The following is a 21,073-nucleotide window of genomic DNA, read 5'->3' on the forward strand; positions in this document are numbered from 1 at the left end:
CGGCCTCTTGATCTGTACGGCGGCTGGAACCGCGGAGAAGGTGTTCGCCGGTGTCTCTTGCGCCGGTCCGACGCGGCGCGCCCCGAGACCACGAAAAGGAAGGGCTAAAGTAAGTGTTCCCCCCAGCCGCTAGAGTCATATAGAAAGTGTTTCCTTCCCGCCAGGCAAGTGCCTGTAGGAACCGGACCCCGTCCCCTTCACGGCCTAAACTTTCCCCTCCCTACCCCTTTCCTTGTGGCGATCCCCTCGGTTCCTCTTGTTCTGGCAGTGAGCCCCTGCCAAGATCATGAAGCTCGTGAGGAAGGACATTGAGAAAGATAATGCGGGCCAGGTGACCCTGGTTCCCGAGGAACCTGAGGATATGTGGCACACCTACAATCTAGTGCAGGTGGGCGACAGCTTGCGCGCCTCCACCATCCGCAAGGTACAAACGGAGTCCTCCACGGGCAGCGTAGGGAGCAACCGGGTCCGCACTACCCTCACTCTCTGCGTGGAGGCCATCGACTTCGACTCTCAAGCCTGCCAGCTGCGGGTCAAGGGGACTAACATCCAGGAGAATGAGTATGTCAAGATGGGGGCTTACCACACCATCGAACTGGAGCCCAACCGCCAGTTCACCCTGGCCAAGAAACAGTGGGACAGTGTGGTTCTGGAGCGCATCGAGCAAGCCTGTGACCCAGCCTGGAGCGCTGATGTAGCGGCTGTGGTGATGCAGGAAGGCCTCGCTCATATCTGCTTAGTCACTCCCAGCATGACCCTCACTCGGGCCAAGGTGGAAGTGAACATCCCTAGGAAACGGAAAGGCAACTGCTCCCAGCACGACCGGGCCTTGGAGCGGTTCTATGAACAGGTGGTCCAGGCCATCCAGCGCCACATACACTTTGATGTTGTAAAGTGCGTCCTGGTGGCCAGCCCAGGATTTGTGAGGGAGCAGTTCTGCGACTACATGTTTCAACAAGCAGTGAAGACGGACAACAAAGTGCTCCTGGAAAACCGGTCCAAATTCCTTCAGGTAAAACAGTCTTACCCAGGGGTAATTAAGAATGGGCAGAAGGGTTTATGTAAATGACTCCTAAAGTTTTAGAACTAGGAAAAGTACAAGAGGAGGAAGGTTTAACTTGACTGGGATTGTAAGTGAGATCATGAAATGAAAAGAGACTAGCAAATTGATATAGTAAACTTGGCTTAAATCCTTAAACATATAAAGCCTTACCAGTGTTTTTGGCTTGAGGTCATTGTGGGCTGTTTAATGGGTACTCTAAGAGATCTTTTGTCTAACTTTTGTAATTGTGATTCTAGGTACATGCCTCCTCTGGACACAAGTACTCCCTGAAAGAGGCCCTTTGTGACCCTACAGTAGCTAGCCGCCTTTCAGACACTAAAGCCGCTGGGGAAGTAAAAGCCTTGGATGACTTCTATAAAATGTTACAGCATGAACCTGACCGAGCTTTTTATGGACTCAAGCAGGTGGAGAAGGCCAATGAGGCCATGGCAGTTGACACATTGCTCATCAGCGATGAGCTCTTCAGGCACCAGGATGTAGCCACACGGAGCCGGTACGTGCGGCTGGTGGACAGTGTGAAGGAGAACGCAGGCTCTGTTAGGATCTTCTCCAGTCTTCATGTGTCTGGGGAACAGCTCAGCCAGTTGACTGGGATAGCTGCCATTCTTCGCTTCCCTGTCCCTGAACTCTCTGACCAAGAGGATGATTCTAGTTCCGAAGAAGATTAATGATTGGAACTAATAATCGAGACTACCTGTGTCTCACTCCTTCACTGTTAGATTTTCTCAGCATCCTTGTGACAGAAAGCTGCGAAAGTGGCACTTTGTGATTCTTACAGGGGTTTCTCATGTATTTGGTCACACTAGGTGATTTGTGGTTGGCAGGACATGTATTCAAACTGAACAATAAAAGGAAATAATCTCCATGTATTACCATCTTTATTAATTGGGATAATTTTATTTCAGAATTATGAGTTATTCGCAGTACTTAGAAACATTTTGTATATTTAAAACGAATGCCCGTATATTCTTTGGAATAGACTGTAAAATCCCATACTGCATGCTTTGAAGTAGTTTTCCTTAGGAAAAGCTTTTTAATATCTCATCTTCAGTTTACATTGTTTATTTTAATTCGGCATGGTGTTCTTACACTGGTTTTCTTAATGATCCTTTTCTCCCCATTTCCGCCCACATTCCATTTTTTTAAATTTTTAAATTTATTTGCTATTTTAAATGATAGCTGAATAATTAGAAGATTTTCTTGGGGACAACTTTAAAATGTGTTTTTCTTAAGAGACTTGTTAAACCAATCATGTTAAAAGTAACAAGGTGGGGGTTTTTTTGCTTTAGAACTAATCGTAATTGCTTCAGAGGAGCACTTAATTAGTTATTTTTAGGTCATTGAGCTTGGGTCTGCTAAGGATTCTCAGGATAATCTATTTAAGGTGCCTTTATTTTTAAAATGAGGCTAAGGTATGTGATTTGCTTATGGGCTATTAGTGGCAAACCTAGAAGTAGTCCCCAGTCTGGACTTGAGTTCTTTGCACTGCTACACCATTTATGTATTTATTTTGTGGCTTATCATAGTTAAATACTTAATGCTACCTTGAATTTGTATTTGCTTTTACATTCTTAATGGACTTTCTCTACGCCCTATTTTAGGGGTGAGAAAGCCTGTTCAGAAAGTTTAAGTCACATCATTAGTATGTGGCAGTTGATTTGTACTCCAGCTCTTTACCATACTTAGGGAATTTCGGCAAATAGCTGAGAGTTTAAAATATTTTCATTATTTTTTCCAAGAGTTAGGGAGGGGGCCTTGAAATGTAATTGCATCTTGACCTTTTACACATCTCAGCTTAGCAAAATAATTAGGAAAGGCCTTATGAAGAAAGAGTGATAATTCAGTCTGTAACTCCAGGATCAGTGGTGCCTGCTTCAAATAAGGACACTAAGTAAACTCTTGCTTGTCCTGTCTGTGTCTGAGCCTTTCTCCCGGTGTAAGTGCCAGGTTTGGGGATTATTTTTTTTAAACTTCCTAACTAATCTGAACCTTTTTATCTGTAGTTGGGGGTGGACACCTCCATATACTTTAAAACCACATTTTTATATGTCTATTGTACTTCCTAATCAAAATAATTCAGATTGTCTTTCTGTTATAATTCATGAATATTTAAGATACCATTAAAAGTATGTTATTAATAATTTGGTAGGAGTGTAGATATGAAGTCACTAAGATTCTTAATGTTAGAGCCTGATTGATAATGCATCATATTCTCAGGAAGAATTTGGAGATTTGGGGCCTCGTGCTCATAATCTATGCAGAACTGGTTATTCCTAGCTGTTATCCTTGGTAATAAAAACCAGGGGAAATAAAAGCTTATGGTAAGTCTGACCAATACATTTTAGGACATAAGTTCTCAAATTTAGCCGCCTCTTAGCTTCACCTTGGGAGTTTTAAAAACTCTATACCCAGACTGGACCCCAGACTAAATAACCTTACACCCCTAGCAATGCTGGAGTGTTTTTTTTAAATTATTATTAAAGCTCCCAGGTGATTCCAATAGGCATCAAGACTGAGACCCTTGATTCATGCGTTGCTATTCAAAAGTGTGGTCCATGGACCAGCAGCATCCCCTGAGAGCTTGTTAGAAACTGGAATCCAGGGCTGTACACTAAACCTATTGAACTGCAATCTGTATCTTAACATCTCCAGTTGATTGCTGTGTATAATCAAAGCTGATAAACATAAGCAATAGCTTATTCTCCCTGTGCTACTTAATCTCTGCCTAGGGTTGCCAGCCATAGAGAAAAAGATTTGAGTTTTAAGAGAGCTAAGCTGCCAATATTCAATTAAATTATCTATAAAACTCTAAATGAAAGCCTGTTTATATGTCTATAACATATTTAAAATATCTTTAAGAATTTGTATTTTTAAAAAGTTACATATTATACCAATACCATTATCAAGAGTATAAATCTTCCTAGATGCATAGGTGTAAATATCAAAATAGTGATAGCATATAAAATACAAAATTAATTCAAATAATTAGTTTTTACTATTCTATAGAAAACAAAATGAACCATAGGTCTCTGGAAATCATATGCACTAGTTTAATTCCAATTGCTCTTCATTAATAAGGAATGACTATGGTAACAAATGGAAACACTGTCAATAACATACCTCTCACATTAATGCAATGTTGTACTGTAAGTTTCCATTTACCATAAGGTGCTTGTTGTAAACAAAGATTGCTTCCCTCACTAGGCTCAATAAATGAGAAGTTTGCAATTTGTTTCATTTTGTTCCAGATATGATACATATAAAATTACGTTTTGCTATTCCTGGTCTATTATATGTTAAATATTTTGCTAATTTTACGTCTGGACAGTTGATGCTGGATTTCACTTTCATTACTCCCTTATATACAAGTTGGATTCCCCCCCACCCCCAGGTGCCACTAGAATAGCTTTGTAAAGCTAATTTTCTTTTAACTCTAGTTACTTTCAGTCATTAACTTTAGTTTCCTTTTTTAATCCCTGTAACCAGATATCAAACTCACAGTATCTTTAACAGAAGTGACTCATAATTTCTGCAGTTCATATATTCTGGAACTGAAATTCTCTTTGTTGCTAAAAAAAAGTACACGGATGAAATGGTGTATATGTGAATTCCGCAAAGTAGAAGCTGTTTGTTGGGAAGATACTATTTTGCTTTTAAATCAGATGGTTTTCCAAGTAAATAAAACCGGCAGTTTGTATTCAGTATCGGGATATGTTGAATTACATGTTGAAAAGGGGTTTCTAAGGTGTTTCTTAGAGTTTGAGTAGAGAGAAATTCTTTCGCCTGTGGCCAGAGCTTAGATATGAGGCATCCATATTTATATTACACCAGTCATCAAGGGCAGTACATTTAATTTTATCCGTTCATCTTTTTAGTACCTGTTTGAACCGAGTACTGAGCTGGGTTTAGGGAAGAAACATGTAAACAAATCACTGGATAAAAGTAACTTGTAGAAAGTATGAGAGGGCACAATGTTGCAAGGGGTCGCTTTTAGAAGGAACTTTAGAGCAAGAGCCAGTAAATGTACTTAAAATGATAAACCTGGAGAGGTTATCAGGAAGAGGAGGAGGGCGGGGCAAGTTTACTAATCATATCAGACCCTCCATGCCACAATAAAGAGTAGGTTCGACCATTATGAGAAACCACTGAAAAGTTTAAACAGGAGAATGGCATGATAAACTTTGCATTTCACAAATATCACTGGCAGCATAAAGGATGCATTGGAGGAGGCAAGATTGGAGGCAAGGAGACAGATTAAGAGAACACTTATTAGAAAAATTTAAGAGGAAAATGATGATGGTCTAAACAAAGGCAGTAAGAATGAACAGTCAAGAGGAGGTATTAGGAGATAGGCTCAGAGGGACGTGAGGTTTGTTCAGAGTTATGGAAGGAGTAGAGTCTAGGGGTAAATCTCAGGGTTTTTTTCTTGACTGGTGGGAGATATTAGGGCATAATTCAGACATAGGAAGAGAAGCTGACTTGCAAGGAAAAACAGTAAGTTCAGTTTGGAATCTGGTTTGAAGTGCCTGTGGGACATCTGTAATGCTTTTCCACCAGACTGTTATATGCTTACTTACTCCCTTCAGGTTTTTGCTCAAAATATCACCTGCTCCATGAAGTCTTCCTAAACCAGCCTTTTTAAAAAATGTACCTTCTCCAAGATTCCCTTATCCTTCCTTGTCTTATTTTTCTCTGTAACGCTTAATTTCACTTAGTTGTTTTGCTTATCATCTATCTAGAATGTAAGCTCCAGGAAGGCAGAGATTATTGTCTATTAGGTCATTGCTATATCCCCAATGCTAAGAACAAACCCTGGCACAGAGTAGATGCTCGGGGAAAAAAAAAAAAAAAAAAAGATGACTAAATGAATGACCGAATGAATCAATCTCCAGAAGAAGGTCCCTTAGGCAGTTGTGCATACAGTTCTGAAATTCAGGAAAAAGCATTTGGCCAGGGATAATAATACAAGAAATGTTCAGCATATAAGCAGACCTGAAATCATGGAGAAAAAAAAATGACCTAGGAAGTATTAGTAAAACTAGAAATAAAAGAGGGCCAGGCATCAAAGCATAGGGAAACAGCAATATTTAATCTCTTTAAGTGCTACTTCATTCTCTGTATTATATATAACAAAGCACAGGTGTTTATAGATTTCAACACTTAATATAGTCAGATAATTATTTTTCCCCTACATATCTCTATAGTGTACTAGAGATATACATGTAGAATAGTTAAAATATTGATTTCATAAAAAGCTGAATTTTTAAAAGTTCTTAAGATAAAAATTTCTAAGTCAGGGGGCAAAAACTAAATTACTTTTGTTTATGTTTTTTAAGTGGATCTTAACATACATGTACATTTACTAATTTAGTGTATGAAAAGTTAGTTTTAAAAAAATACATTGGGTGATGATTTAATTTATTAAAAGATTTTTCTCAGGATCCCCATAGTACAGGGATTATTAGCAAGCTCTGTTTCATTCATGTCGAAGGGTTACTGCTATACGGCCCTTAGCCCTCATGTCTCCTACCCTAATCTGCATCTTTGATTCCCTCACCACTTCCTCTTTTACTCCCTGTGGGACCACAAGTGCCAGAGTTGTGACATAAACTTTGCAGAGTTATACCTGTTCTAAAAATTGATTTTGACCAGCCCATAATTTTGTTGATACATATTTTTCAGCAAATGAGTTCCCAGTTAGTGAAGAACAACTAAAATGGGGGTGTAAAAGCAATTATAAAAAGAATAAACAATTTCAGATAAAGTTTTTAAAGCCCTAAATAAAAGTTTTCTTCATGTTGATGTTAGCGTATTTAAACTTTGTGCTGTGATTCAGTTTACGTATTTTAAAAGATTTAGTAGTTTAGAAAAGTGCTATTCAAGATTTTCATAATGCATTGTGTGTATTGCTGATGAATTCTCAATTTAGAAGTTTAGTGCAAAAGTGTTACAGAAAAGCCAAAATGGTTTCTAACGGAGTTGAGATGCAAGTATAATACTTCTGTGTATCAAGGATGCCTTACTTAGAAAAGATTCAAAGTCAGCAATGCAGCTAATTAAGATGTTGAAGAATAAAGCCTCTAGTAATGGCCTAGAACAACTTGAGGAGTTACTTAACATCATCAAGTAGCAGGTAAACTTTACTAGAAATAAAAAAGAGATTGGCTAAGTTCAGGAAGGAGATAGTTAAATTAGAAAGACTATGAAAAGGCATTGGCAAAAGATATTTGTTAAGCTGAAGTGGAGATGATAAAATCTCATTCATCATGTTTCTTTACATGGCAAGAATTCTTCGTTTTTAGGAAGTGTTTGATACAGCATCACCATCTCTATTCTCATCCATATTTTAGAGTGTTTTTTGTAGATTTCCAAGTATACGAATTGAAAGATAGCCCATTTATTTTTCAGTATTTAATTTCTCTATCTTAAGAAACATGTTAGTGTATTCTGTTGTGGTAAAGAACACCGGGAAGGACACTGGGATATTGTGAATTTATTCGTTTAAATTTAGGAGAAGCTAATGTGTTTTCTCAAGGAAAATCCACTTTTGTGTGCAGCACTTTAGTTGTATGCAAGTCTGCTGACACTATCATTTTTGCTTTTGACAGCGAATACTTTAATTCTGTAACAATTGACATCAGTATGGGAAGGTCTTATATTTCTAGATGCCAGTTGCTAAAGATTGTGACATTTATGATAAATTGTAGGGATTTGGATTACCAGTCTTCTTTTAGGTTCCCTTTCCTTCATCCCTTAACATTGCCCACATTCTTTAGAATGCCTGTTTTTCTATAAAGGAGGAGACCTAGAGGACTTAGAGCTTATTTCAACTTAGGCTGCCACATTTGGTTCCAGAACACCCAGTACTGAGGCAGGGCAGTATCTGCCAGACAGCAAATACCAGAGAACAGTGTCTTTGCAGCCACATGCCTGGCCATGCACAGGGTTGGCACCACTGTCCCAACTCCAGGAATGGACAACCTGTTAAAATAAAAGTAACCACGTGCTTATTAAAGACCAGACCTGTGGGAAGTGCTTTAAAAGGAAATATTTAATTCTTTGAAGAGTCCTATGAGAAAGGTTTCGTCAGTACTATTTTCAGGTAAGAAAACAAAAGAGGTTAAATAATTTGTCCAAAATCACATAGCTGGTGACTGTGATAAGGTGCCCAATCAAGCAACTCTCTAAAAATACAAGAATGCCAGTCCATTCCTCAATTTTCTGTTTGGAGTAGGTCAAATGTACCTAGAAATAGAAAAATGATTCGGTAACACTAAATTTTATGTAATTGACCAAGCTTTGTTGCAGTCATTTTGTATGTATTTTTATTTACCTACCACTGTTATTTTTCATCTCTCATGAAAAATCAGGAACTCAATTGTATGTCATTCTAGTCTGAAATATAGTTGAGGATTAGAAAGTGTACAGAAACTGTTGTAAGTCTATATATTAAACCAAGCCCCTCAAGCCTTTACTCAGCATCTGTTACTATTTCACACTTAGTTTTAGCAAGCTTGTCTTTTAAAAAAGTTGTAAGCCTACTATCTTAATTCATGCATTATTGTAACATAGTAGCACCTTAAGTAGCAGAAACTATGCTACTTCGGTATGCAAAGATGAATTAAGATATGTGTCCGTGGCTTTAATCAGCAAATTAGATATCAAGGAGAGATGACCACAAATGGCCAAGCTGACAGGGAGGTGACTGCAGTGAGAAATGACAGCTCGGGTGGATCCTGAATCACCATCGAAAGGAAAAAGTCTAAGGCTTAGAGGCTTTCACTGGGGCCTGAGGACATTACTGTGTTACAATAGCTGGCGTTCATATTGAGGAAAGGATTGAATTACATTCAGAAGTCAAGGAAATGGATCGTCTTTCAAAATTACTTTTCTCCAAAAATCATTAAAAGATAATCAAACTTAAAGAAATCTTTAGCTATCTGCCATACCTAGAATGGCAGTTCCAGATAGCCAGAGTTTTACCATACCTTAATAGTCTTAATAAGAAAACTTACATAATTGTTGAAAGATGAATACTTGTTAAAGAAAAACATCCCAATAGATTTTAGCTGTAAAATGTATTCAGAGGTAGGAGGTCCTCTGAGTTCAAGTCTAAGTTCCAGAAGTTTTATGTGTGGAATTTTTCGTCAAGTCCTAGTGTAAACATCAACTAGAAATTTTTGTTTGACAGCAGTGTGAAAAATTGCTCTGTGGATATAAAACATTTTAACCTTGTGGTTCAGCTCATTGATCCTGTGACCATAATTTAGAGTTTTTTCTTCCTCTCCGAGTATATTGTTGACAATGGTAGAAGTCACTTTTTTTTTTTTTTTTTGATGAGGTGAAGGAGAGGAAGATTGAAAATGCATTGTAGTACACGGCTCTGAATCATTTAGAATCATAAAAGGTTAATGATGTATGGAAACTTTTATGTCATCTGACCTACTCACTTCATGATACGGATGTCAGCCGAGGCCCAGAGAGTGTTGGTAACTTGCTCAAAGTCGCTCAAACGAGAGTTTTTCATAGAGTCCACATTCCTGTTTGATCCATCCTATTCCAATTTCTTACGCATTTTCTTGTCACCAGTGCACACGGGGAGGCAGTTGGGGTAAGTGAACAAAGACCAATATGAGATTCTAAAAATGCCCTAAACCCTCCTTTATCAAATAATTCTTCATCTTGGGGCAAGACAGGTTCTCAGAAACATGACTGAGACTCAAACCCAGCTTTGAAGTCCATTTGTCCATTCTTCGAACAACTGTTTATCTTCTGCTAGAGAAAGACTGCCTCCTGCCTTTCTTCTTCTGAGAATCATTTCGTTCTTCTGGCAACCACTTACTAAATACCTACTATGTGCCAGGCAGTCTGCCAGCCCCCAGAGATATGAGGTGAATAGAGAAGATCACAGTCCCTTCCTTCAAGGGAAACCCAGTCTAGGATGGGCAGAGACAGAAAGAAAACAAGCAATCATAGCACTGCAATAGGTACAGGAATAAGAACTGTGTGGGAATCTGAGAGCTCAAAGGGTGCTCTTAACTCAGCCTGGCTTCACTGAGGAGGTGCAATCGGAGCTTAAACTGCTAAATTCCAGAAGCTCACACTGATCTTGCATTAGTTTCTAGAGAAATGAGGCAAAGGAAACTGAAAGCATTCCTCTCAAATTTACTTGGTAAATTTTTTTCTTCTAAGTATTGGTCCCTGTAATCCCTAAGCTCTCTCTAAGCTCTGCAGTAAAGAGTCAACAAACCTGAGAAGAGACATCATGGAGAAAGGAGGTTATGCTGCTTCCTACTCTCAGAAAGAAGTGAAAAAGGCATCAGTGGAATCAGAAATACAAACAGGAGACCATGACTGAAAAGAAGAGAAAGATGCTAGAACCATTGTATTTTCCATATTTTTGTTATCTCCTGTTTCTCTCTCATGACTTAACAGCAAAACAATTAAACCAGAAAAGAGAGCTTGTTGCTCAGTAAGACGGGGAGCAGGACATCATGTCCTCTCCACAGCCATTCTTGGAAAAGAGGTTGTCCAGGGTAGAGTGGGTGGTGGTGGCCTCCTTGGGGAAAGGGAAACAGGCTTCTGGGCCTGCTGTCAAGCGGGAAGTGCCAGAGAGCTGACTTGGGCCTGGGGAAAGCCCAGAGGCTGGCTGGCAGGAAGACCTGGGGTCTTTCCTATCTCTTTATGCACCATTTTATCCTTGGTACAAAATTCAGGAAAATAACCTTCATAAACAATAACAACTTCTGTCCTCAGTAGTACATTTTACTAAATGGCCAACATGGATTGGGTGTTGTGGAAGGAAGGGGAATTTTCTGCAGAAGGGAGAAAAGAACACAGTCTACTTTATGAGGAGGAGTGAACTCTGGGAATAGTGCTCTGACCCTGTGTGTCTCAGCGGTATTCTCAGCCTGGGTGAAAGGAAGTGGAAGAATGTGTGGAATGTGGGGAAGTGGGAAGAGCTGAGACACAATTAGTTCTCTGCCTCATTAAATGTAGTAATATATTTTTAAGAAAATGAGTCTGTTATCACTGTAGTAAATTTGGGCCTAACTCCTTGCCTAGAACTTGACAGAGCTTAATAAGTGTTAGAATTTTTCCTGCCTTTCTGGGAATCATTTTCACCCTTATCTCTAGCTCTTATACTCTCTCTGGGTCACAGTAAAATATAGTGGGAAATGGTGTGAGTAGACAGGAAATGTGGAGAAAGACCCGGCCTTTTTATAACGGTTTGCTGTAGATTTTAAAGCTCTTAGATTTGCATTTGATGCATGGGTTCACATATGTCCTTCTAAATGAATTAGAAACTTTAATTGTCAGAGTCAAGAAAGTAATACAGCCAGATTTTATACTTGAGACTATAAAAAGGATGTTGCACACCAAAAATTACAGTGTAATGTACATGCTTTTTGCCATAGTTACAAAAAAGACTGTGTATAAGCATTTGCAAAAGCATCGCCTTTCTGAATAACTATGAATCACAGAAGAAGTCATCTATGCCATTCTCAGAGGACTCTGGCTGTGGTAGGACAGACGTGAGAACTGGCCTGTGAATCAGATCAGGATGTGCCCAGGCCCTACCGGTTGGTTGTGTGACTTGAAATCATTTCATCCTTTTGAACCTCCATTTCTTCATCAGTAGATTGCGGAAAGATGGGTGGCACTTGATTTCCTAGGCACCCTTGCAGATCCCTGATTCTACTTGGTGCAGTAGCAATAATTGTTTCTTATTTTTAAAAGTGGTATCTTGGGCTTCCCTGGTGGCGCAGTGATTGAGAGTCCGCCTGCCGATGCAGGGGACACAGGTTCGTGCCCCAGTACGGGAAGATCCCACATGCCGCGGAGCGGCTGGGCCCGTGAGCCATGGCCGCTGAGCCTGCGCGTCCGGAGCCTGTGCTCCGCAACGGGAGAGGCCACAACAGTGAGAGGAAGTGGTATCTTTCCAGCAAAATAAATCTTCAGTGACTCTCAGGTTTAAAAATAATCTATTTTGCACCATATTCCAAAAGCTGCCAAATTTGGGGTTTGGCTGACTGCTAAAGAGAGCAGCCTGTTAGAAGGAGCAAATTCCAGAGCTGAGGGTCATGTTTTACAATGCTTTGCCAATACTCCCATATGTTCAAAGTTGTTAGGGGCCTTTAAACTTGAGCATCAGGAGAGAAACAGTTGTTTAAAACATTTTGTCAGTAGGTACACAAAAATTTTCAACTGTACAAATATATTTAAATAGTTTGCCACATTCCAATGACATGCCAAGTTGCACAGTCCTGCCACTTTCCTCTTTGTTACTTTTCCTCCCCTATCAACTTTGCTTGCTGTCCCAAAGAACTAGGTAATGAGAAAACACAGGTCTTTATTTTTACCGGAATGTTCTTTCAGTTTGGCCAGTGGTTCTCAAACCAGGCAGCTAGGGAGTTTTAAAATCACATGATGACTGGCCCCACCCCAGGCAATTAAGTCAGAATATTTGGGGAAAGGAATCCAAGCATCTGTACATTTAAACAATGCTCCCCAGGTTTTTCTTTCTTTTTTTTTTAAACTTTTTATTTTTTTAAACATCTTCATTGGAGTATAATTGCTCTACAATGGTGTGTTAGTTTCTGCTTTATAACAAAGTGAATCAGCTATACATATACATATATCCCCATATCTCCTCCTTCTTGTGTCTCCCTTCCACCCTCCCTACCCCACCCCTCTAGGTGGGCACAAAGCACCGAGCTGATCTCCCTGTGCTATGTGGCTGCTTCCCACTAGCTATCTATTTTACATTTGGTAGTGTATATATGTCCATGCCACTCTCTCACTTCATCCCAGCTTACCCTTCCCCCTCCCCGTGTCCTCAAGTCCATTCTCTATGTCTGCGTCTCAATTCCTGTCCTGTCCCTAGGTTCTTCAGAACCTTTTTTTTTTTTTTAGATTCCATATATATGTGTTAGCATATGGTATTTGTTTTCCTCTTTCTGACTTACTTCACTCTGTATGACAGACTAGATCCATCATCTAGATCCATCCACCTCACTACAAATAACTCAGTTTCGTTTCTTTTTATGGCTGAGTAATATTCCATTGTATGTATGTGCCACATCTTTATCCATTCATCTGTCAATGGACACTTAGTTTGCTTCCATGTCCTGGCTATTGTAAATAGAGCTGCAGTGAACATTGTGGTACATGATTCTTTTTGAAGTATGGTTTTCTCAGGGTATATGCCCAGTAGTGGGATTGCTGGGTCATGTGGTAGTTCTATTTTTAGTTTTTTAAGGAACCTCCATACTGTTCTCCATAGTGGCTGTATCAATTTACATTCCCACCAACAGTGCAAGAGGCTTCCCTTTTCTGCACACCCTCTCCAGCATTTATTGTTTGTAGATTTTTTGATGATGGCCATTCTGCCTGGTGTGAGGTGATACCTCATTGTAGTTTTGGTGTGCATTTCTCTAATGATGAGTGATGTTGAGCATCCTTTCATGTGTTTGTTGGCAATCGGTATATCTTCTTTGGAGAAATGTCTATTTAGGTCTTCTGCCCATTTTTGGATTAGGTTGTTTATTTTTTTGATATTGAGCTGCATGAGCTGCTTGTAAATTTTGCAGATTAATCCTTTGTCAGTTGCTTCATTTGCAAATATTTTTTCCCATTCTGAGGGTTGTCTTTTCATCTTGTTTATGCTTTCCTTTGCTGTGCAAAAGCTTTTAAGTTTCATTAAGTCCTATTTGTTTATTTTTGTTAACACTCTCCAGGTGTTTCTTATCTGCAACCAGGTTAAACGTTGGCCCTTCATCACCTACTAGGCCAGTTGGCCCTAAGGTGTTCTGTGGCCACAAAACCAGTCAGGGTCTGGCTGAGAAAAAGAGATGGAGCATAGGAAAAATTGTGAAATTGTAGATTAATTATCCCCATTACTGAAAAGGCAACTCTAAAAAGTTGATGAGGGCAGTGTATTTCTTTAGCTTTAATGCCTCGTTGCAAGGTTTGACTGTACCTTATGTGTTTTGTCTTGCTATAATAAATTCACAGGATTGATAGTGAATATTTATTGATGTACATATATTGCTCAGTATAGTGAAGGGAGTTACAAAAAAGTAGCTCCTTGAAGGATGGAGCTTATAAATCTTGGGATGCAAGAATTATGTAAAATGGAACAAGATGTATATTTTACAGAGAGTGAAAGCTAAAATTGTTAGCAACAGGAAGATAACACAATTGGGTGGAATCACCTAAGAAGGTGGTATTTGAGTCTGGGTCACCTTCTGAATGTCTTCTTTCACTCAGTCAGCAGGCAGCAGCAGTAAGAACATTGGCTCTTAGCTGGAAAATCTTAGCTCTGCTACAGATGGGCTCTGTGACCTTGGGCAAGTCATGTTACCTTTTTGATCCTCAAATTTAGATTTATGAGGTTTAATCTGTAAAATGGAAAAAAATGATAAAACTTTCCTCATAGAGTTGCAAAGAATAAATAATATGATTTAAGCAAAATACCTGGGAATTAATAAGAGCTCTATTTAACTGAGTTTTATTCCTCCTTCCTGTTGCATCTATTTGCCATACATACCACTTGGGCACCAGATCAGCCATGGAGGTATGAGGCAAAAGAAGTACCTGAAGTTTCTTCCTGTCATAAATTCCTACCATCTGCCGAGGATAGTGTTATAACCAGAAAAAGTAGACCCACTCCATCCAGTTACCCTCAGCAAGAGACGGGCTAGCCGATCGTTCTCAGTCCTTATAATATTTTTATTTCCTTATATTAGGATACATAATGCATGTCTCACCTCATTGCCCAGAGGATGGAGGTGAAAACTGTACTTTTGTAAGTGAAAACAAGCCAGTAAGGAAGAGGAACATAGAAAAGCACATTTCATTCTCTACCTCTGCGTCTTTATTTTAAAATTAATTAATTAATTAATTTTTAAAAAAGAAAAGCACATTTCACTTCATGCCAGGAACAGTAACCCCTTCAAGAACACCACTGTGTGCACACAAAGAACCATAACTACCCACCTAGGAGGTCCTGGCTCTGTGTACTGAACCACAGAAGCTCATATGGTACTGAGGTTGGATTATATCAGCCATAACCCACCATTAAACTTCCAATCAAACAAAATTAATATTCTTAGATTGAACAATAGGTGCTGTCTTTTCTTCCATTTAGTCACCTTAATTCCTGTGGTACCTGTTAATGATTATTTGAATATCATTCTTCCACTGCTCAGCTTTCCTTGTCTGGGTGTTTCAGCCATATGTAAGTCATAAAAAAATCACAATTCCCTTACTACTTCTAAGTCAGTTGCAAACAACAGAAAGCAACTCTGGTATTGGAAGCAACAAAAAAATATTTTAGGAGAAGTTGAGGAGGCCTTAGATAGGAAGAGAAAGAGGAAGGCATAGTCAAATCTCTGCTGCAGAAATATCTGTGTAGGACAATGCTGCCGATGGAATCGCCACCCCCAGACAACCACCACCAATCCACTGGACTTAAAACTCAACCAGAGATTCTGAGAGTAATCTTTAATGTGCAGAAACATCAGGTTGGCTATCCAGAGGTCACATGTTCACCTTCCCTGGACCAGGAGGCAGGATGAAGGACTGTTCTATACTCCTTCACTCCTCTGTATCCTAAAATCCCACCCCTTCCCCCAGCTAGGAAGAGTGTGGATGCTGGAGAGCTAAAAGAAAAGAAAATATCCACTGACTATTGTAGAACAGTAGGAGTAAGAGAACTAACATTTACCACATCCCATACAAGGCAGACTCTATACCGTGTTAAAGGCACAGGCCTGCAGCCAGATTGGCGTTGTTCAGACCCCAGCTCAGCCATCTGCTGGAAGAAGCAAGGGTGATGCTGAGCCTGGAACCCATGTCCGTCCAACTCTAGGGCCTGGTATCCCATCACTAGTTCATCCAGTCCAGTAGGTTTTAACTCGCAGAGATGCGAATTAGCTAGGAAAACCTTACCCTGAATCCCTTTCAGGCTTCATATCTGCTTGGGAAAAAAAAAAAAAAATTACCTAACCATATAAAATAGTTGAATAATTGGCACATTTTTTTTTCTTTTATGTGACTACTTCCCTTAAATCTTGACTTCAGTCTTGCTCTTGGGCTCCTGATATCCCGATGGATGTCTGATTCACCAGCAAGAACTTAAGAACCAGTCCTACTGCTAGATTTTAAATGGTGGCTTATTTAAATAGTCCAAGTCAGTCAGCGGATCACTACATTTTTAGACTGGGCAGTTCTCAGTAGGAGATTCAGTATGAGTCCTGAAGCACAATGGAAGTTCAGGAGACTCGGGGAGCACCTGGCTTCCACAGTCACAAGTCTTGAGGTCACCTCAGGCCACTTACGTTTCTTATCACTGCTTTTCCCCAGCTGACATTTGGCTCTGGAGGGAAATGGAAGCCAGGAAAGAGGAAGATGATATTGTACCTCCCCACTCCCAACACACACTGGTCCTTAGCCTCAGCATTGTTTTCCAATCCGGCTGTCAGACTGCACGCATGGAAGAGGAGCAACTAGCAAACAAATCCAGATTTCCTCTTGGGCACCAAATGCTAAGCAGGGTTGGCCACAAAAATTTTAAAGAACAAAACCCACCAGCATTTTTGCTCTCCTACAGTGAAGCCTCAATTTAGAGGTAAGCCAAAGTTAAAAATATAAAACATATAGTAAGTGCTTCTCTTCCACCTTCCTAAGGTTGTCAGATTTAGGGGCTGGGGGAAATAGTGAACACGACAGACTTATTCTAAATGATTATTCATTGCTTACCTGAAATTCAAATTTAACTGGCTGTCTAGCAACCCTACACCCCCATGTTCATGTCTCTTTCACCACTGGCCATGATTGGCTTTGGTTGGAGAGATCTTTGCTTGGGTGGAAGTTGGGAGGAGGACTAGTGAGTGTATTCCTGCCCAAGATTGGTCTTGGCTCTAGTTTTAGAGCCTTTGTTGGAAGAATGGAGAAGGGCTGATCTCTTATGTGTTTGAAAAACACTGACCGAAGCCTTTCAACAATAGCATTGGATGTAAATAAATGTCTACTTAGCAGTCACCTTTTCCAGATGATCCTAATATCCTAAAATAAAAAGGTTATTACCTTTCTCAGTCCAGTCATCTGAGACTGTTACTCCAGAGAGGTGCCTAATTGCAAGATGTCTTTACAGTAGTACTAGTTAACGTTTATGATGCAATTTGATAATGTGAGGTTATCTTACAAAATTAAATTGGTAATTGCAAGTAGGCTTATATTCTTGATAAATTAAGGAAGATTAATTTTAAATGTATCGCCAAACATAAATTAAGTCACAATAACTCCATAAAGGTAGGAACAACGTACAACAGGGAGACACCATTAGGTGGTACTTAACAGAAAGGCTCTGGAGTTAGACCTCCTGAATTCAGTATCTCTAGTAAGGACTATTTCAGTGACTGACTTCAGTGTCCTCACTGGTAAACTAAGTGCCAAACTAATAGGGTTTTTTTGAACATTAAGTGAGGTTTTTGACGTCTTGTATCATGATTGGTCCAGAGTAAATGCTCAACACATTTTACCTGCTTTAGATGGTATATTGAAAAATTTTCTCCTTGGGACTCAAAACATATCCATGAACACTGAGCTCATTTTCAGTTCTGCAAGGAAACCAGTGTGCCAGCAGAAATAGAAACAGATATCCTTGTTTTCAAATAAAGACAATTTCTTTATGGGAAAGATGAACATTAATGATGCCTTACAGACAGTTGAACATAGCTACTCATGGTCAGGAGCTTATACCATCACATTAGTGTTTATTTCTATTAATCTAAAATAATTTTTCCTGAGTCATGGCATAAACTTTTCATGTTTCCTGCCCCCCGCCACCATAAACACACTAGAAACTATCATTCTTAGGCAGGGATAGGGAAGCTGGGGGGTATTGAAGGGACTGTTTTGTGAATTATATAGTCAATTAAGAAAGGGCTCGCTCACAGACTGAAAGAGAGTTGACCCATCAGCTGCCCAGGCCAGCTCAGAGACCAGGGTCCTGGTTACAGAGGAAGGACGCTGAGGCCACATCCGGGAGGAGCAGTCCTCAGAGCCTAGTCTTGCATATCTCCTCCTAGGGTCTTGGAGGCTTAACCCTCCCAGAGAGGTGGCAAAGCTCTTTTTCCAATACTCTGCATTTTTGGAAAGTGGTATGTTTATTCCCTCCCAGGCCTTTTCACTTTTATTCTGAATCACAGGAAAAATCATAACAGTAAAATGTGTCTGTATTATGACTGGTTACAGCAGATGGGGATTTTCTTCGAAGTTTTCAAGGAGTGTCCCCTAGCAGCTGGGTTCCTTTGCCTGGATAGAATTGGCTCCCTAAAAGCAAAAAAGAGATGGAAGCACTTGGGGTGATAAACTTGTGTCAGTTTGGAATCAGTCTAGAACAGTTTAAAACCTCTCAAATCTAACACATTCTAAAGCTTTAAATGCTATCTACTAAGAAATCATATCTGAGGAATTTTTTCCATTAAACATTTAGTCTGGTTCAGACATAATAAGATACTAATCTTTTCAAAACTTGTTTTCCCTTATTTGGCTTTCTTACTTTTTCTAAAAAGTAAGAGTTTAATATACTAGAAGTGCTGAATACAAGGGGTGGAGTAGAAAGTACCCTGGCTTGGTTTCAGGAGAACTAGGTCCAAACCTGGATTCCATAACTAAGTGATTTTATGACCTTGGGCATCACTAAGCCATTGTGAGCCTCATCTGTAAAGTGGGGATAATGCCACCTGGAAATGTGGGGAACACTAAATTATGGAACCTTTATGTAAGCGCTCAGCTCACATAGTAGGTGCTCAATAAATTTAAATCTGTGGCCATAGGGGGATCTTGTCACAGGCATCATTAGAGCGTCTTCTTTAATTAAGTATGAAATGAATGTTAATTTTAAAGCTTTTATGTCCTGATCAAATAGAGATTATGATCTTCTCGAAGAAACTAAAATAGTTTGAGAAGACAGACATCATTCTAGGGTAATAATAGAAAAGCATAAATGGACAATTGTGCTTTAATTCATCAAAGATTAAAAAACAATGCAAAGTCAGAATAACATTTGTTTCATCTGCCAGAATCTTACCCTATCTCTTACCTTCGATTTGTTTAAGTATAGGACATTAGGATGGTACAGACTTTTGACGATCTAAACTATTTGTAAATATGTATCTTTGCATATGCAAATTATAATATACATATTTTAAAAGGTTGTTCCAACTTTATTTGTAGCAGAGGTCAGCAACCTTTTTTCTGTGAGATGATGTATATTTTTTAGACTTTGTGGGCCTCAGAGACTCCTTAGTGATTACTTAACTCCCACAGTCTCCTTAGTCGTTACTTAACTCTGCCATTGTAGTGCAAAAGTGGCCATAGACAATAGTAAACTAAAGGACATGGCTGTGTTCCAATAAAGCTTTATTTACAAAAACTGGTGTTGGGTGACATTTGGCCCATAGGACAATTAGCTGACCTTTGGCCTAGAGCATGATATAGAGTCTATTTACAAATTAGGCATAAGTAAGATAATGTATCCAAGGAGAAAATGTGTATGAATATATATTCATAAGTTATTAATTCAGCAGTTATATAAAAATTAACCTTATTATATACATTTATTTCTTTAGCATCATGGCTTGCTGAGTTTAAAAAAATAGTGTGGTTATCTAATATATTCAGTTGAGATGCTGGTATGTAAATCACGTTGGAATAAGCATTTCACCAGTACATTTCTATTTTAACATCTTTATTGGAGTATAATTGTTTTACAATGTTGTGTTAGTTTCTGCTGTATAACAAAGTGAATCAGCTATACATATTTGTACATCCCCATATCCCCTCCCTCTTGCCTCTCCCACCCCTCTAGGGGGTCACAAAGCACCAAGCTGATCTCCCTGTGCTATGCGGCTGCTTCCCACTAGCTGTTTATTTTACATTTGGTAGTGTGTATATATGTCAGTGCCACTCTCTCACTTAGTCCCAGCTTCCCCTTCCCCCTCCCCATGTCCTCAAGTACATTCTCTGTGTCTGCATCTTTATTCCTGTCCTGCCCCAGGTTCTTCAGAAACTTTTTTTTTTTTTTAGATTCCATATATATATGTGTGTTAGCATACAGTATTTGTTTTTCTCTTTCTGACTTACTTCACTCTCTATGACAGACTCTAGGTCCATCCACCTCACTACAAATAACTCAATTTCATTTCTTTTTATGGCTGAGTAATATTCCATTGCATATATATGCCACATCTTCTTTATTCATCTGTCGATGGACACTTAGGTTGCTTCCATGACCTGGCTATTGTAAATAGTGCTGCAATGAACATTGTGCTATATGACTCTTTTTGAATTATGGTTTTCTCAGTTTATGTGCCCAGTAGTGGGATGGCTAGGTCGTATGGTAGTTCTATTTTTAGTTTTTTTAAGGAACCTTCATACTGTTCTCCATAGGGGCTGTATCAATTTACATTCACACCAACAGTGCAAGAGGCTTCCCTTTTCTGCACACCCTCTCCAGCATTTATTGTTTGTAGATTTTTTGATGATGGCCATTCTGACTGGCGTAAGGTGATACCTCATTGTACTTTTGATTTGCATTTCTCTAATGATTAGTGATGTTGAGCATCATTTCACGTGTTTGTTGGCAATCTGTATATCTTCTTTGGAGAAATGTCTATTTAGATCTTCTGCCCATTTTTGGATTCCGTTGTTTGTTTTTTTGATATTGAACTACATGAGTTGCTTATATATTTTGGAGATTAATCCTTTGTCAGTTGCTTCATTTGCAAATGTTTTCTCCCATTCTGAGGGTTGTCTTTTCATCCTGTGTATGGTTTCCTTTGCTGTGCAAAAGCTTTTAAGCTTCATTAGGTCCCATTTGTTTATTTTTGTTTTTATTTCCATTTCTCTAGGAGGTGGTCAAAAAGGATCTTGCTGTGATTTATGTCATAGAGTGTTTCTGCCTATGTTTTCCTCTAAGAGTTTGATAGTGTCTGGCCT

The 21,073-nt window shown here is 39.3% G+C and overlaps 2 protein-coding genes across 5 annotated transcripts in view; both read left to right on the plus strand.

The window, feature by feature from the left end:
• ITGA1 (integrin subunit alpha 1) overlaps positions 1-21,073 on the plus strand; it is a 172,453-nt gene that overhangs the window by 9,560 nt on the left and 141,820 nt on the right. The window contains exon 1 of one of the 4 annotated variants that reach the window (XM_060295762.2): positions 15-109. The exons of the other annotated variants lie outside the window; for them this stretch is intronic. The gene's annotated coding sequence lies outside the window, so the exon portion shown is untranslated. Of the gene's footprint in view, positions 1-14; positions 110-21,073 lie in introns of those variants that run through there. 4 annotated transcript variants of the gene reach the window in all.
• On the plus strand, positions 43-4,295 carry PELO (pelota mRNA surveillance and ribosome rescue factor). Its single transcript, XM_030881967.2, has 2 exons — positions 43-1,012; positions 1,300-4,295. Exons 1-2 carry the CDS (start codon positions 287-289, stop codon positions 1,729-1,731), a joined length of 1,158 nt encoding a protein of 385 aa, XP_030737827.1. The 5' UTR covers positions 43-286; the 3' UTR covers positions 1,732-4,295.

This window comes from Globicephala melas, chromosome 3, assembly GCF_963455315.2.
Source record: "Globicephala melas chromosome 3, mGloMel1.2, whole genome shotgun sequence".
Lineage (NCBI taxonomy): Eukaryota > Metazoa > Chordata > Mammalia > Artiodactyla > Delphinidae > Globicephala > Globicephala melas.

Excerpts from the sequence above, each read along its gene's own strand:
- PELO (XM_030881967.2), top strand. The coding sequence starts at position 287 with ATGAAGCTCGTGAGGAAGGACATTGAGAAAGATAATGCGGGCCAGGTG. Across the intron at positions 1,013-1,299 it reads ACCGGTCCAAATTCCTTCAG|GTACATGCCTCCTCTGGACA; the intron begins GTAAAACAGTCT and ends TTGTGATTCTAG.